The sequence below is a fragment of the Ranitomeya imitator genome, chromosome 3 (genome assembly GCF_032444005.1).
Source record: "Ranitomeya imitator isolate aRanImi1 chromosome 3, aRanImi1.pri, whole genome shotgun sequence".
Lineage (NCBI taxonomy): Eukaryota > Metazoa > Chordata > Amphibia > Anura > Dendrobatidae > Ranitomeya > Ranitomeya imitator.
In genome coordinates, this window is record NC_091284.1 from 282,941,994 (window position 1) to 282,959,629 (window position 17,636).

Genomic DNA, 17,636 nt, shown 5'->3' on the forward strand with positions numbered 1-17,636 from the left:
GGACTGTGTTATATACTGCGTGGGCTGTGTTATCTACTACGTAGGCTGTGCTATATACTACATGCGCTGTGTTATATACTACATGGGCTGTGTTATATACTGCGTGGGCTGTGTTATATACTACATCTCTGTGCTATATACTACGTGGGCTGTGCTATATACTACATCACTGTGCTATTTACTAAGTGGGCTGTGTTATATACTGCATCTCTGTGCTATATACTACGTGGGCTGTGCAATATATTATGTGGCTGGGCAATATACTAAGTGGCTGTGTTATATACTGCGTGAGCTGTACTATATACAATGTGAGCTGTGCTATATACTACATGGCTGTGTTATATACTACGTGGGCTCTGCTATATACTACGCAGCTGTGAAATATACATGGCTGGGCAATATACTACATGGATGTGCTGTATACTATGTGGGCTGTGTTATATAATACGTGGCCTGTGTTATATACTATGTGGGCTGTGTTATATACTACATGGGCTGTGCTATATACTGCATGGGCTGTGTTATACTCTGCGTGGGCTGTGCTATATACTACATGGGCTGTTATACACTGTGTGGGCTGTGTTTTATGTCCTGCATGGGCTGCGCTATATACTACGGGGGCTGTGTTACACACTGCGTGGGCTGTGCTATATACTATATGGGCTGTGCTATATACTACTGTATGTGGGCTGTGCTATATACTACATGGCAGTGCTATGTGCTACGTGGCTGTGTTATATGCTACGTGGGCTACGTTATATACTACGTAGCTTGTGCTATATACTACGTGGCCTGTGCTATATGCTACGTGGCTGTGCTATATGCTACGTGGGCTGTATTATATGCTGCGTGGGCGGTGTTATATGCTACTTGGCCGTGGTATATTTCTCTGCTGTATCTGTGCATCATGAATCATGGTATGTGTTAAAGAGGGGGGCTCACTGAGACTCTTTCGCCCGGGGCCCTCAAAAACCTGGAGCCAGCCCTGGCTTCACTGATTTGTCACGCCCAGCCGGCCACGAACAATCAGCGACAGGGGCAGTCCGGCCACGAATTGACATGGAATTTGAACCATGCTTCGCTAATTGGTCATGCCCAGCCGGCTGAATCCTGTGTATAAATTGCATTATTCTGAAAACTTCATAAATAAACTAGAATACCCGATGCGTTAGAATCGGGCCACCATCTAGTTTAATATAAATAGGAATGACTACAAGAACCCTAAGAATTTGGATACAGGAACATACTAGGGACATATTTAATGCCAAAAAAAAGACCAAGATGTTTAGAAGCTAAAAAGTATCCCTAGGCATTTTGTGAACAACATAATTGCAATCCAAGAGGTTTCGAGGGTATGTGGGATAGACCGTGTTTATATGGGAGCAAGAGGTGGTGACTAATGATGAGTGAATACATTCGGCACTATTCGTTACTCTCACGAATAGTACGCTATTCGGGCTATTTGTTACTCGGCGAGTAATTTGGTATTCACCTCTGTATATTCGAATGACCTGCCCAGCATGTTTGGCTCTTTATTTGCTGCCAATGAACATGTGTGGAATTACTGTGATTGGCTTGCCTTACAGCATCATAGGGGATATTTAATCCATGCCGCCTCCATCTTGCGCACATTGCAACCAAAAACAGCGTAGGGAGAGCATAGTGTGAGCATAGGGAGAATGAAAGGAGCTGGGAGATTTATAGATTCAAAAAAGCTCTATTAAGAGATACTGAAGGTGAAGATAAGTTATTTGTTAGGTGGAGATAGCGCAGGTAGAGATTTAATATGTAGGGAGAGTGAAAGGCAGGTACCTGGGTGTTATCAGTTCACATAATCATTGCAACTACATGCTGGTGATCTTTGCTATTTTGCTATTTAGGAACAGACTGTGGGAATAGGAAGAGATAGACAGTCTTTCTTCCACTTTCATAATCAACAAATCAGCTATTTTTAGAGTCAAATAATATTAGGCAGTAACAGCATATACAAAACTAATTTTTTGGAGCTACATTACAGGTCCTTCTCAAAAAATTAGCATATAGTGTTAAATTTCAATATTTACCATAATGTAATGATTACAATTAAACTTTCATATATTATAGATTCATTATCCACCAACTGAAATTTGTCAGGTCTTTTATTGTTTTAATACTGATGATTTTGGCATACAACTCCTGATAACCCAAAAAACCTGTCTCAATAAATTAGCATATCAAGAAAAGGTTCTCTAAACGACCTATTACCCTAATCTTCTGAATCAACTAATTAACTCTAAACACATGCAAAAGATACCTGAGGCTTTTATAAACTCCCTGCCTGGTTCATTACTCAAAACCCCCATCATGGGTAAGACTAGGGACCTGACAGATGTCAAGAAGGCCATCATTGACACCCTCAAGCAAGAGGGTAAGACCCAGAAAGAAATTTCTCAACAAATAGGCTGTTCCCAGAGTGCTGTATCAAGGCACCTCAATGGTAAGTCTGTTGGAAGGAAACAATGTGGCAGAAAACGCTGTACAACGAGAAGAGGAGACCGGACCCTGAGGAAGATTGTGGAGAAGGACCGATTCCAGACCTTGGGGAACCTGAGGAAGCAGTGGACTGAGTCTGGTGTGGAAACATCCAGAGCCACCGTGCACAGGCGTGTGCAGGAAATGGGCTACAGGTGCCGCATTCCCCAGGTAAAGCCACTTTTGAGCTACAGAGAAGCAGCACTGGACTGTTGCTAAGTGGTCCCAAGTACTTTTTTCTGATGAAAGCAAATTTTGCATGTCATTCGGAAATCAAGGTGCCAGAGTCTGGAGGAAGACTGGGGAGAAGGAAATGCCAAAATGCCTGAAGTCCAGTGTCAAGTACCCACAGTCAGTGATGGTGTGGGGTGCCATGTCAGCTGCTGGTGTTGGTCCACTGTGTTTCATCAAGGGCAGGGTCAATGCAGCTAGCTATCAGGAGATTTTGGAGCACTTCATGCTTCCATCGGCTGAAATGCTTTATGGAGATGAAGATTTCATTTTTCAGCACGACCTGGCACCTGCTCACAGTGCCAAAACCACTGGTAAATGGTTTACTGACCATGGTATTACTGTGCTCAATTGGCCTGCCAACTCTCCTGACCTGAACCCCATAGAGAATCTGTGGGATATTGTGAAGAGAAAGTTGAGAGACACAAGACCCAACACTCTGGATGAGCTTAAGGCCGCTATTGAAGCATCCTGGGCCTCCATAACATCTCAGCAGTGTCACAGGCTGATTGCCTCCATGCCACGCCGCACTGAAGCAGTCATTTCTGCCAAAGGATTCCCGACCAAGTATTGAGTGCATAACTGAACATTATTATTTGTTGGTTTTTTTGTTTGTTATTAAAAAACACTTTTATTTGATTGGATGGGTGAAATATGCTAATTTATTGAGACAGGTTTTTTGGGTTATCAGGAGTTGTATGCCAAAATCATCAGTATTAAAACAATAAAAGACCTGACAAATTTCAGTTGGTGGATAATGAATCTATAATATATGAAAGTTTAATTGTAATCATTACATTATGGTAAATAATGAAATTTAACACTATATGCTCATTTTTTGAGAAGGACCTGTATATTTCTGTGTAGCAGCATACAATTTTTTTTTACAGCTAAAAAATATTCCTCTGGGCCAGCATATAGTAAAATCCTTTTAAAAAGCTCATTGTTAAATAATATTTGTTGCATATTGCTTAAATAGCTAATATTTATCTAGCAGTTGTGTGACTAGCGCAAAACCTGTTGAGCTACGTAAATGTCACTATTTATCAGTAATTTCCCTGAGTCTGCTGTTGGCGTGTCTCATTAAGGCAATCTTAAAAAATGAGAAAAAATTATATTGGTTAGATAAATGGCCTATCTTTATCTAGCAGTTAGATGACTGGTGCAATCTGAGCAAAAAATAGCAAGCTTCACAAATTACCAGTGCCAATAATTTTCATCACTCCACTGTTGCAGTGTGTCAGCAAGACAATATAAAAAAAATACTAATTTTCTATTTATTTAAATAAAAAGAGTATCTTTTTCTAGCAGTTGTGCAACTGGCGCAAATCCTGCTGAGATACGCAAACGTGACTACCTGTCATTTTCATGAGTCTGCTGTTGCCGTGTGTAATAAGGCTGTTATCTGAAAAAAATAGCCACACATTGCTAAATACAGTGAATTTGTATGTAACACCTCTGTGAGGGTACTAAGGAAAAATAAAGACAGGATTTTTTTTTTCATAAGCATAACACATTCAATATGAGAAATTGTGATGCTAAGGGACGTGGATGTGGTGGTGTCCGCCATGGCCACGTGACAGATCAGAAGGTGACTGTATCTTGCTCTAGCATCATGTCAAAATTTGGCCAGTGCTCTACACCAGGAGTCCCCAACTCCAGTCCTCAAGGCCCACCATCAGGTCATGTTTTCAGGATTTCCTTTGCATTGCACAGGTGATGCAATTATTACCTGGGCAAGACTAAGGAAATCCTGAAAACATGACATGTTGGTGGGCCTTGAGGACTGGAGTTGGGGACCCCTGCTCTACACCACTGACAAACTCAGACAAGTGCGAGGATGTGGTGGGTTGCATTGCAGACAAAGGCTCCAGTGTGTTGACAAGCAGCACCACAAAGTCTTCCACATGGTCCAGTGTAAATAGCCAAGAGGCTCGGCCTCTGAATCCTCAACCTGGTATTCCTTCCTTTCACCATCATGAGTCTCAGGAGACATATGACCCCAATGCTAGCCACACTAACTGTTTACATTCCCTTGTAATTTTTCAGGTCTCTCAATGTGCACCATTAAAGAGAATCCTGAGGAGATGGAGTGCAGTGATGCCCAAAACATTTGAGCGCCCACAGCCAGGAGAAGGTCAATTGATGTCTGAAGAGGTGGAGGATAAGCATGAGGCACAGGTGCCAAAAGGTCATCCTAAAATCGCAACTCAGAAAGAGGTTCAGATTAATAAATTGGAAGACGACGTGATTGATGGTGAGACCACTGATCCAACCTGGCACGGTGGCAAACCTAGAGAGCACAGCAGTGCAGAGAGGGATGGATCCATAGCAAGGAAACAGGCAAGAAGAGGAAGTGGTTTGACCAGAGGTAGAACTCGGTTTCACAGAGCCCCTTCACTTGGGTAGATAACAGGCCAAGGGTGCATTTTTCCCTTTATGGCAGTTTTTTTCTGAAATTCCTTAAGACAAAACCACTGTAATTTGCCAAACCAAGCTAAAAGGCAAAAACACAGCCAACCTGAGCATTAGCAGCATGCAAAAGCACATGGCAGCCAAGCACCCCAGTAGGTGAGCTGAACCCCTGGGTACAAAATATGTGTCTGAGGGTGAAACGACTGCCCCTTCTTCTGCGCCTTCCCAATCTGCTGTCCATGATGCAGGCTCTGATGCCTCCTGCCAACAACCTGCAATTGCACAGACACAGCAGTCAGCAACCACGTCCAGTTCATTGTCCCAGCATATCGTTTAGATTTCTCTGCACCAGATGTTTAACAGAAAGCAGAAATATCCACCAACCCACCTACAAGTCCAAACGCTAAAAACCCACATTGCCAGATTGCTAGCCTTGGAAATGTTGTCATTTCAACTTTTGGGAACTGAGTCTTACTGCGTCCTCTTGGCGTGGCAACACCTTGGTACTCGATTTTCAGCAGCCACTATTTTTCCCAATGTGCCAGCCCCGCCTTACATAAGCATTAAACACATGTTACACAATATCAGCCATGCTCTGGCCAACGCAGTTACAAGGAAGGTCCACCTAACCACAGACACATGGACAAGTTCACCTGACGGCACACTGAGATAACCTGATGGAGTATGGGACAGAGTCAGAGGTTGGGACATCACACATCTTACCCACACCAAGAATAGCGAACCCAACTTCCATCAGGGTTACAATCTCCTCATATTCCACTTCCTGTCTCTCATCCTCCTCCTCCTGATCCTCAGCTAACTAGCCTCACCATCACTCCCCAGCTGGGAAATCTGCAGCACTGCCTTGGCGCAAGGGCAGCACATTCTGCTGTAGCTCATCTGTTTAGGTGATAAAGCTCTCAACGCAGCCGAGCTGTTGAAAGGGATAAAAGAATAGAACGATCAGTGGCTCTCCGCACTGAACCTCCAACCAGGTCTGGTTGTGTGCGATAATGGGCGTAACTTGGTGGCGTATTTAAAGCTCGGTGCACGTTCCAAGCATGCCCATATGCTGAACTTCGTTGTACAGCAGTTTTTAAAAACATACCCTGACTTGTCTGAACTACTTGTTTAGGTACACTGTGTCAGAGCACATTTCAGAAAGTCATCTCAGCCTTTTGCTGGTCAAGTTTTGCTACAGCAGAACTTTAATTTGCCTCAACACTGACTGATTTGTGACCTGAATATATGCTGGAATTCGACCGTTCATATGTTGGCAAGGCTTAGTGGGCAGCAGAGGGCAGTGTCTGAATTCCAGCTTCTCAAAGTGTGAGAGTAACAATCAGCCCCCACACATAACTGCCCAGTAGGTATGGATCGCTGACATATGTGAGGTTCTTAAAAACTTTGAGTAGTGCACCAATATGGTGAGCGCTCATGATTCTATTATCAGCGTAACCATCCCGCTGCTCTGTCTATTAAAATGTTTGCTGCAGAATCTCAAAGAGGAATCTTTGAATGCCGAGCAGGTGGCTATGGAGGAAGATTTTACAGTGGCTGATGCCAAACAGCTCAGCTTAACACAAAATTCTCTGGCCACATTAGGTGATGACTAGGAACAAGAGGAGAAGGAGGAGGATGAGGAGGAACAGGAGTTTTTGGTCTGCACTGCAGAGGGGACTCACAATCCTAGCTTCATGCCTGTCCAGCATAGATGGCTTGAAGAGGGGGAGGAGGAGACTATGCATGGTGTGGAGGAGAGGATGGTTAGTGTTCTTCTTGGTGAGGACACTGAATGTTTGACTCTTTGCAGTCTGCAACACATGTTAAAGTTCATGTCCAGATGCAGTTCCCTGGACCCTCGCGTTAAACACATATTGTCCAACATGAAATACTGACTTTGCATGTTTGTTGACCTATGTTACAAGGAGAAATTTGCTTCTCTCATGTCGGAGGCATACGTGCCATTTTCAGTGCATACATGCCAGAGGGCCATTGTGGAAGACTAAAAAGATTACCCTCAGACAATGCTGCTGTCAGAGGTACGGACTCTTTTCACCCAAAAGGATTATAGGGAAGGGCCACGCACACACTAGATGCACCTCTGGTGGTTGGGAAATGTCCACCAACTGGGCCATTTTCATGAAACCATCACATCAGCAAAGGGCTATTGGTGGCTGTAACTATGACGAGGAGGGAGAAGTTAACCCTGCTGTTCTGTTCACATTTGTTATACACTTGTACTGTTCCTGGGTCAATATGACCCGACCTATTAATTCTTGATTTTTAGCTACTCTAAGTGTTTTATTTGAATACTTTTTTTTCATTATTATACTGTATGTGAACATGGTTGATCATAAACAAATGAAAAATTTTAATTTAAACTTAATAATTTATTTTTTTTCATAAAAAGGTTACACAGGCTTTTTACAATTATCTTTGATTGTTGGCATTCTGCACACAAATAACAAAGAAGCTTTACATTACTATTAGGCTACGTTCACATTAGCGTCATGCGACGCTGCGTCGCCGACGCAACGCACGACGCATCGGAAACGCACGCAAAAACGCAACTTTTATGACGCAAGCGTCTGACGGATGCGTCGTAAAACGCAGCGTTTTCGGTGCGTTTTTGGTGCGTTTTACAAAAAAACGCAGCGTTTTACGACGCATGCGTTGGCAAACACTGATTGGATCTTGAGCCACAATTTAGTGTCTAGACACTAGATAACACCACCAATGAATAGAAGAGGGTGGGTCTAGTGTCTAGACAATCGATAATGTCACCAATGGGTAGATGGGGGTGGGTATTAATGTCATAGTGGTATATATACCCCGGCATACCTTATTTCCAACCATACAGCATCAAGATGGATCGTTCCATGGAGAGTATCTACCTCACTTTTGAGCTGGAATTAGCCCTTGCTATAGCTTATGCTTTTGCCTGTCATGAACAGAGGAGAAGAGACAAACTACGGAGAAGGAGTCGGCGGCGTTTTTGGCTTCACCCTATAGTGGAAGTCCGAGAGAGTCGTGGAGCGTACCATTGTCTTTTTGGCGAATTAAATGAGAACCAGGACAAATACTTAGAGTACACCAGGATGTCAAAAGACAGCTTTCGATATCTGCTGCGTCTGGTGGAAGGAACCATTTCCAGGCAGGACACGCAGCTCCGTAAATCGATTTCCCCTGAGGAGCGTCTGCTGGTGACTCTACGGTACGTAATGGAATGTGAAGGATTTATATGTTCTAGCCATTTTTTAAATTAACATGTTTTTGTTTTGCGGGGTGGGGGATTGTAATTAAAAATGGAAAATTCATTCATAACAATTAAATTAATTATATTTATTTATTTTTCTTCTTGTCAGTTTCCTGGCTACCGGAGAGACATTGAGATCACTGCATTTCCAGTTTCGGATTGGAGTCTCAACACTGTCGGGTATTATTGCAGACACATGCCGCGCATTGTGGGACAACCTCCGGGAGGAATTTTTGCCCATCCCTACACAAGAAATATGGCATGCCAACGCCCAAAAATTCGACAAAGTTTGTTCTTTCCCTAACTGTATCGGAGCTGTGGATGGGAAGCACATTAGGATTACCAAGCCGTCAAGAAGTGGATCTCTTTTTTATAATTATAAAAAATACTTTTCCACTGTGCTGATGGCAATTGCTGGTGCGGACTGCAGGTTTCTCGCTGTGGACATTGGAGCCTTTGGTCGTGCAAATGATTCACGGACATTTAAGGAGTCTGATATGGGCCAAAGATTGTACAATAACAATTTTAATTTCCCCCATCCACGACCTCTTCCCAACACTGACGGCCCGGACCTGCCATTTGTTGTTGTTGGTGATGAGGCTTTTCAAATGAGTGGCAACCTACTTAAACCGTACTCCAGTCGTGGGTTGGACCGTACCAAAACTATATTTAATTATAGACTGTCCAGGGCCAGAAGAACTGTGGAGTGCGCCTTTGGCATCCTGGTCTCCAAATGGCGTATATTAGGATCCGCTATAAATTTGAAAATTGAGACAGTGGATGAGGTGGTGAAGGCTTGTGTGGTTCTCCACAATTTTATTATTTATAAAGAGAGAGTCAACGTGGAAGTCGATGAACACATACCAAATCCATTGCCTGATTATCAAGCTCATCCTCTGCGGACAACTGTGGAGATTGCTCATATGAGGGACCAATTTGCTGCATACTTTGTTTCCGATGTTGGCCGTGTTTCATGGCAAGATGAAATGGTCTAATTCTGTATGTTTTATTATGATGTCATGTAAACACTGTTGTGTTCATCATTTAACCATCCTATGTATGGTGATTCTATGGTTATTGTTTTAATGTTCCCTGGATGTATAATGTTTTGTGTTTTCAAATACAGTTCTTGAGCCTTTCAGTTTTTAAAAAAAAAAAATTCATACGTTTATACATATTAATAAAATTTAAAAAATCCAAATTTATTGAAATTTATTGAATTTATTGAAAGTACTAATGTGTGTGCCACAAAATTTGTGTGTTTCATAGTATTGAGGCATAACATAATCGGCTCCCACCTTGTCAACCATTTTTAATCCTGCAGACTATTTGCATATGGAACAAGGCTTGACAAGGAGGGAGACTATCATGTTTGCTAAACTATACAGAGTGAACAGTATTGTACTCAGGATGCTAGAATACGTCCAGAGTCAAATAGTGGTGACACTGTCAACATTGCTTCCATCTCACCTGAACAATATTCTTAAGGTACATTTAATAAAACTATTATCCACCGATACCGACCAGTGATACGACTGGACCGAGATCGTTGTTTAGTTGTCGCATGGTTGCTGGAGAGCTGTCACACATACAGCTCCCCAGCAACAAAAAAAGAGCAATCTGGGTAATGCCACACTCACGATGTTTACTATTGTTAATGTAATGTTAATTACAAAAAAAATCTTACACTACGGTGTGTGAAACGTCCATCGCCGTCAGCTTCCCGTACTGTGCCAGCCCTAAAACACAGCACAGCGTTTAAGGCAACGGTGTGCTCAGCTTTACGGGCGGGAATCACAGTGTCAGTGCGGAAAGATGACGGCGAGGGACTTGGTAGACACCTTTTTATATTAGTGGGGTATTGTAAACTTTTTATTTGAGTGATTAAAACAGTGCACTACCCAATTTTCCCTTGTTTAAAACAAAGACATCGCTGGATTGGTGTGAACTCACCAATCCAACAATGACAGCTTCTGAGAAGTTACCCAAAAAATATTCCAAATCATTTGCTGATAACCAAAAAATCACAGCAGGGGCTCAATCGTTTTACGATTTCAGAAAAGACAAAGTTAAAACAACTATATCCATACTGAAATTGTTGTGTGATGGTACTTTGTAAACGTGACATATTGAGCAATGCTGTTTGTGTTTGTAACATCTGAGTACAATGAACGACAGCCATATAAGAAAATGTTAAAAAAAATAGAGATAATATTGTCACACATTGCACATCTGGTGTTACAAAGACACGATTTGTGTGTACGGCGCAAGGTGTGATTTGGTGCAAACTTTATTTGAGACAATAAAAACCAAATTTTTTTTTTTTAAAAATATAACAAATTTATTTTGTGTTACAAAAAAAAAGAAAAAAGGGAAACCGGTTTTAAGGGGTGCCAATGTCCGCAACAAAAGGGGATTCATATCCCCCAGTTTTTTGTGATGAGGAGACCGAGGAGGAGGAAGAGGGGGAGGAAGCAGCATACTCTATGACACTAGACGGGATGCCGACATCAGTCCAGCCAGTGGATGGTGGTGGCGAGACTGCAACAGAAGCAGGTGAGAGAGGAGGAGGGACGACCAGTGTCCTTGGCTGGCTACTCCGGCTCTGGGTCGACCCAGGCTGTGTAGATGGTGTACTCCTGGTTGACCCAGGCTGGGTAGTGGGTGTACTCCGTGTAGACCCAGCCTGGGTACTTGGTGTGCTCCGGGTCGACCCAGGCTGTGTTCTGGTGGTACTTTGGGGAGCAGCCATAGCCAAGGACGTAGTGCTTGTGGTCGTCATGGTCTTCTTCTTTTTCTTTTTCCTCCTCTCTCCCTCTGGGTGGGGGTCGGCTTCCCGTCTGTGCCCCCTTGAAGGCCTGTCAGGCTCGGAACTTTGGGGCTCAGTTCTGTGGTGGCGGTGGCGGCGGCGGTGGCCCTCGGCACGCGGAGCTCTGTGGTGGTGCTCTGCAGCAGGAGTCGGAGTCATGGCAGCCAGCGATGGTACTGCGGGCATATTTGTCGCTGACTGCATGACCCGAGCCTGCTGCAGAGCACTGACATATAAATTGTTGCAGCCCTGCATGAACGAAATCTGGAGTTCCGGCGTAAGATGTTCCACCATGCCGTTGTGAATGGCACTAAAGAAATGTTTTGCCGGCCTCGAGAGATCCGTTTCGATGTTTTCAAGACGCCGTTCGATATTGCACATTTTATCGCACAGCGCCCTGAAACCATTCTGAAATACGGTACTCAGATGTAAAAATTCGGACATGGGCGCCCTGTCCGAGGCCCGCTGTCGGGAAGACCCAAAGGACGGAGCAACAGAGGCCTCGGCCAGAGGAACATCTGATGGACCGGCTGCCGGTTCGCCAGATTGTGTTGTTGCAGACCTGCTCTCGCTGTGGGATGGCTGCGACAGTTCAGATGGCGCTTCACAAAGGACCGCTCTTGAGGGTCGTCTTGAGGATTGGACAGTCTCGCGGGTGCTGCTGTGTGTTCTGTGAAAACATAAGGAAACCATTAGTATAAAAAATATCACATTTCACATGCGTCATAACATTTTACCGCCAGGTATCCGTTACCGCCATTAATATTACACTATTTTTAATATTGACACTGCATATGCACCATCAATATTAAACAAAAGGTATTTATTTAATTCTAAAGAGTCACCCATGTTTTTAGTTTGCAACGCCAGACAATTATGCTTAGGTTGGAACTGCCATGACGTCACGGTCATGTGAACGAGACGTCATCACAGGTCCTGCGAGCTGAGCAACCATGGGAACCTAACCAGCTTTGCAGTGGAATGTATGCCGTATCTATTATATTTAACTTTATTATGTATAAAAAATCGTGGATACACCTGGCAAGTGTGAGAAGACAAGAAATGAATAAAAAATTCAAGGTCAACGAGTGGTGAAAAGTTTAAAAAAAAAAAATTATTAACTTCAATCAAAAGCAGAGGATGAAACATCTGCACAATACAATAAAAAAACTATCTACGCGTTTCAGGTCTGATGTTCCCTGTCACCTGAAACGCGTAGATAGAGTCTATTGTATTGTGCTGATGTTTGATCCTCTGCTTATGATTCAAGAGGAGAAAAGTATGTATTTTTTACTTTGCACAACTCTGTGAACTAGCCTTTTTTTACTTCATTTATATACTTGGTACTTGGCAAAATAAATGGCTGGGCAATAAGCAACGTGACTGGAATGTAGTATGTGAATATGCATGTTGTGAAAACTAGGTGTGTGAATAGGTACTATACTTACTCTCTGCTTTCAAGGACCGGTCGCAAGAACTGCAGTATACGGTTATGCTTGTACATCGAAGTCCTTGAAGCGCCAGCACCACTACGAGCCTGTCCCTCCTTTTTCAGGCCCCTCTTGAAACGGTCCTTCATGGAGCGCCATCTGGTCCTCAATTGTTTAACTGTGTATTAAAAAAAAAAAAAAAAAAAAAGGTTTTAGATAATATATTGAAAAAGATTACGCAACCGTGTGCAATCCCAATCAAAGACATCACAGACGGTTGTGTAATCCTGGCATGATGGGTCACAGCACTATTTTTTAAATACTTACGGAAACTGGCTTTGGCCTTGGCGTTAGCGCTGTCGAAGCCATCCCACAGCGTTTGTGCCACCTCCAACCACAGACGCCGCAATATGCCCTGGTCCGCGTGCTGGGGGTCACGGCTGTCCCACAACGGGCCCCGTGCTTCTATTGATGCCACCATTAGGTCAATGTTAAGTGGCTCATCCAGGGCCCGTTGTGAAACCTAGAAAAGAATGGAAAATATGAAGGTTTGAAAGAGAAAAAAATTGTCCCTATCTCCTCCACCGACACCTACTACACACAACACCACACCCTCCCACCACCCCCCCAATACCCGCAAAAAAAAAAAAAAAAAAAAAATTAAAGATTTGAAATAAATTCTTACGCTCCGTCCTGCAACCACAGCTTGGCCCCGTGGTCCCTGCTGCTGCTCCCTCTCTTCATCCTGGTTCTCCTCCTCACTTGAAGAAGCCTGCAAAATAGTTTAACAAAAAGTTGAGTTACCCATCTACAAATGACAGCGAAAATATAGCAAGCAATAGTAGATCATGTACTCACCGGACTCCTCAGCGGTGGGGTGCCGGAATCACTGCCGCTGGCCATGACTAATTAAAGCAGTTCTGAAATTAACAAAAAAATAACATTGGCTATGCTCCTATGCACTATCATGCAATAAATAATATAAAAAAAAAAGGCATTTAAACCACAAATAACATTGCACTCCAACTGAACTAACGCTGAGCAAACTACACTGCCACATTGATTAGATTAAAGAAACAATGGCAGAGACAACCCAATGCCAGAGTACAAAAGGCTAAAGATAAGAAAATTAACAAGTACACAATGTAGTAATCCCAAAAGATTTTTTTAAAAAAGAAAAATTACAGTATGCACGGATCAACACAAAAAACACAATATGTAGTTGTAATAAAAAATATTTCAACACGAAAAAAAGTAAGGGCAGAAACATAAATACTTTACAATGAAACCAACCGTGCCGGAGACAATAGAAGGGGATACAACGCCATACATCGCAACCAGAAACATACAACTATGTATTTACACAACCACAGTGCTGAAAATAATACACAAATTGCAATAAAAATTTAATAAATGTAATAAAAGGCCGCAAAATCATTCTATACTACCATACTTTACAAAACAACCGACAGGGCCAGAGACAATGAAACGCCATCATATAACGGAAGAATAAAACAGCACAACTGAATACAAAAACAACACCAAACCAAAAAATGGAAACTAAAAATCAATCTTGGAAAGAACACTAATCAAGGCCGCAGACAATGAAACGCCATCCTATACACAATGCCGTACATCAAAACCAGACCAAAAAGACCACAATATCTTTACCCACAGTGCAGAATATAAAACACTACTTGCAAAAATAATTGTAAAAACATGTTGAAAATGCACAGAATCATTCTATACTTACATCTCTGGACAGCGGATGACAAGACAGTTGCTCTGATGTGTCTGGTCTGATGTTGCCTAATAATTCTTTACACAACCACAGTGCTGAAAATAATACACAAATTGCAATAAAAATTTAATAAATGTAATAAAAGGCCGCAAAATCATTCTATACTACCATACTTTACAAAACAACCGACAGGGCCAGAGACAATGAAACGCCATCATATAACGGAAGAATAAAACAGCACAACTAAAACTCTGGGCAAAACCGTCAATGAAAAAGACCTGGGTGTATGGGTGGATGACAAACTCATATTCAGGGGCCAGTGTCAGGCAGCTGCTACAAAGGCAAATAAAATAATGGGATGCATTAAAAGAGGCATAGATGCACATGAGGAGAACATCATTTTACCTCTATACAAGTCACTAGTTCGACCACACTTAGAATACTGTGCACAGTTCTGGTCTCCGGTGTTTAAGAAAGACATAGCTGAACTGGAGCGGGTGCAGAGAAGAGCGACCAAGGTTATTAGAGGACTGGGGGGGTCTGCAATACCAAGATAGGTTATTACACTTGGGGCTATTTAGTTTGGAAAAACGAAGACTAAGGGGTGATCTTATTTTAATGTATAAATATATGAGGGGACAGTACAAAGACCTTTCTGATGATCTTTTTAATCATAGACCTGAAACAGGGACAAGGGGGCATCCTCTGCGGTTGGAGGAAAAAAGGTTTAAGCATAATAACAGGCGCGGATTCTTTACTGTAAGAGCAGTGAGACTATGGAACTCTCTGCCGTATGATGTTGTAATGAGTGATTCATTACTTAAATTTAAGAGGGGACTGGATACCTTTCTGGAAAAGTATAATGTTACAGGGTATATACACTAGATTCCTTGATAGGGCGTTGATCCAGGGAACTAGTCTGATTGCCGTATGTGGAGTCGGGAAGGAATTTTTTTCCCCAATGTGGAGCTTACTCTTTGCACATGGGGTTTTTTTGCCTTCCTCTGGATCAACATGTTAGGTTAGGCTATGGGTTGAACTAGATGGACATATAGTCTTCCTTCAACCTTAATAACTATGTAACTATGTAACTATGTAACTGAATACAAAAACAACACCAAACCAAAAAATGGAAACTAAAAATCAATCTTGGAAAGAACACTAATCAAGGCCGCAGACAATGAAACGCCATCCTATACACAATGCCGTACATCAAAACCAGACCAAAAAGACCACAATATCTTTACCCACAGTGCAGAATATAAAACACTACTTGCAAAAATAATTGTAAAAACATGTTGAAAATGCACAGAATCATTCTATACTTACATCTCTGGACAGCGGATGACAAGACAGTTGCTCTGATGTGTCTGGTCTGATGTTGCCTAATAATTCTTTACACAACCACAGTGCTGAAAATAATACACAAATTTCAATAAAAATTTAATAAATGTAATAAAAGGCCGCAAAATCATTCTATACTACCATACTTTACAAAACAACCGACAGGGCCAGAGACAATGAAACGCCATCATATAACGGAAGAATAAAACAGCACAACTGAATACAAAAACAACACCAAACCAAAAAATGGAAACTAAAAATCAATCTTGGAAAGAACACTAATCAAGGCCGCAGACAATGAAACGCCATCCTATACACAATGCCGTACATCAAAACCAGACCAAAAAGACCACAATATCTTTACCCACAGTGCAGAATATAAAACACTACTTGCAAAAATAATTGTAAAAACATGTTGAAAATGCACATAATCACATGTAGAAAATGCACATAATCATTCTATACTTACATCTCTGGACAGCGGATGAGAAGACAGTTGCTCTGATGTGTCTGGTCTGATGTTGCCTGTTGTGTAGCCTGCAGCAGAAGTGACAAACAATCCTACATTTTCTTTATATATGGGGGATGTTTTTCTCACTGTTTGCACTGTCTAGACACTGTCTAGACACTTTTTTGTTTCATTTTATGTTACGACGCATGCGTCGCACAACGCATGCACGACGCACACCCGCGACGCAAGTGCGTCGTCAATACGTTTCAATGGGAAATTGTAACGCATTGACGACGCACGAGCGACGCGCGCGTTTTTTTGGCGCTCCGAAAATGCAACATGTAACGTCTCCGACGCCACCCAGGTGCGGTGTTACGACGCATGCGTCGTGCGTTTTACTGAAAACGCATGACAACGCAACGCATGCGTCCCCAATGATAAAGATAGGGGCGCATGACGCATGCGTTGTCGTGCGTCGGCGACGCAGCGTCGCATGACGCTAATGTGAACGTAGCCTTACTAAAACATGAAATTTAACTTTTTGAAAACAATATTTATAAATCAACAAATGAAAAATCATAAAAACTTCAACCTTTTTAGAAAGAAAAAAGAAAAACTGAACATGTTCATGCGTTTTTACACTGAACACAATAATAAGATACATGTCCTTTACACAGATATTTTGAACATCCAGCACATGTCAGATTAGTCTTATTGTCACAGGAAGATGGACAGAAGCTACATCTCTTCCATTTTTTGCTGGTAGCTGTGCTGCTGGAAGCTGTGCTGGTGGAGGCCGTGGTTGTGGAGTCTCTTTCTTGAGCATGCTGGACACTTTTTACAATGGCTGTTGCTCCTTCACTTCTGGGGGTCACTTTTCTGCTCTCAATATATAGCCTAACCAGGGATTTGCCCAATTCCTCAAGAAATAATCTTCTTTTAAGCAGCTTATTCCGGTTCCAATCGGGGTCGATTTCTCTCCATAAGACAAATGCATTGTATGCAGAAACGTCCAGTATGTTATAAAATAAAATCATTGGCCACCGATTGGTTTTGCGTTTGCATGTATATGTTGATATTGCTTGGTCTAAAGTATCAACTGCTCCCTTTGTGGCATTATAATCCAAAATAATGTCAGGCTTTCTGTCTTCTCTATCATTTACGGCATTGTCATGGTGCATTGTGCTCATTAGAATTACCTGCTTGGTTTTTTTGGAACATAGGAAACAACAGTTGTATTTCCAGAAAAAAAAGTAGAACTGTACACCTCTCTCTTGCTAAGGATACCTTGCTGTAGTTCAGGTTTGTTTTTTCTTATAGTACCCAGCATGGTAAGTTGTTTTTTTCTTCAACATCTGGTCTAGTTGATAGGATGTAAAAAAGTTGTCACATGTGACATTTTGTCCTTTTAGTCCATGAGTCAAATCAAGAACAACATGCATACC

At 42.2% G+C, this 17,636-nt stretch overlaps 2 protein-coding genes and 1 long non-coding RNA gene across 3 annotated transcripts; 1 reads left to right on the forward strand and 2 right to left on the reverse strand.

Moving 5' to 3' along the window:
- Window positions 1–7,658: 7,658 nt before the first annotated feature.
- On the forward strand, window positions 7,659–9,760 carry LOC138669771 (uncharacterized). The gene is made up of 2 exons (XM_069756499.1): window positions 7,659–8,374; window positions 8,526–9,760. Exons 1-2 carry the CDS (start codon window positions 8,028–8,030, stop codon window positions 9,409–9,411), a joined length of 1,233 nt encoding a protein of 410 aa, XP_069612600.1. The 5' UTR covers window positions 7,659–8,027; the 3' UTR covers window positions 9,412–9,760.
- A 1,039-nt stretch (window positions 9,761–10,799) lies between these two features.
- LOC138671611 (platelet binding protein GspB-like) lies at window positions 10,800–13,558 on the reverse strand. The gene is made up of 5 exons (XM_069759786.1): window positions 13,514–13,558; window positions 13,341–13,427; window positions 12,983–13,178; window positions 12,674–12,833; window positions 10,800–11,895 (listed from the first exon to the last, which is right to left on the reverse strand). Exons 1-5 carry the CDS (start codon window positions 13,556–13,558, stop codon window positions 10,800–10,802), a joined length of 1,584 nt encoding a protein of 527 aa, XP_069615887.1.
- Window positions 13,559–14,089: 531 nt separating this feature from the next.
- On the reverse strand, window positions 14,090–16,270 carry LOC138672051 (uncharacterized). The gene is made up of 3 exons (XR_011319550.1): window positions 16,210–16,270; window positions 15,726–15,808; window positions 14,090–14,491 (listed from the first exon to the last, which is right to left on the reverse strand). It is a non-coding gene; the product is annotated as an uncharacterized lncRNA (long non-coding RNA).
- Between the last annotated feature and the right edge of the window lie 1,366 nt (window positions 16,271–17,636).

Coding starts and splice junctions, on each gene's coding strand:
- LOC138671611 (XM_069759786.1), bottom strand. CDS start 13,558: ATGGCCAGCGGCAGTGATTCCGGCACCCCACCGCTGAGGAGTCCG. Junction 13,179..13,340: donor CTGTGGTTGCAGGACGGAGC/GTAAGAATTTAT, acceptor ATTCTTTTCTAG/GTTTCACAACGGGCCCTGGA. Junction 12,834..12,982: donor CAAGGCCAAAGCCAGTTTCC/GTAAGTATTTAA, acceptor TTTAATACACAG/TTAAACAATTGAGGACCAGA.
- LOC138669771 (XM_069756499.1), top strand. CDS start 8,028: ATGGATCGTTCCATGGAGAGTATCTACCTCACTTTTGAGCTGGAATTA. Junction 8,375..8,525: donor CGTCTGCTGGTGACTCTACG/GTACGTAATGGA, acceptor TCTTCTTGTCAG/TTTCCTGGCTACCGGAGAGA.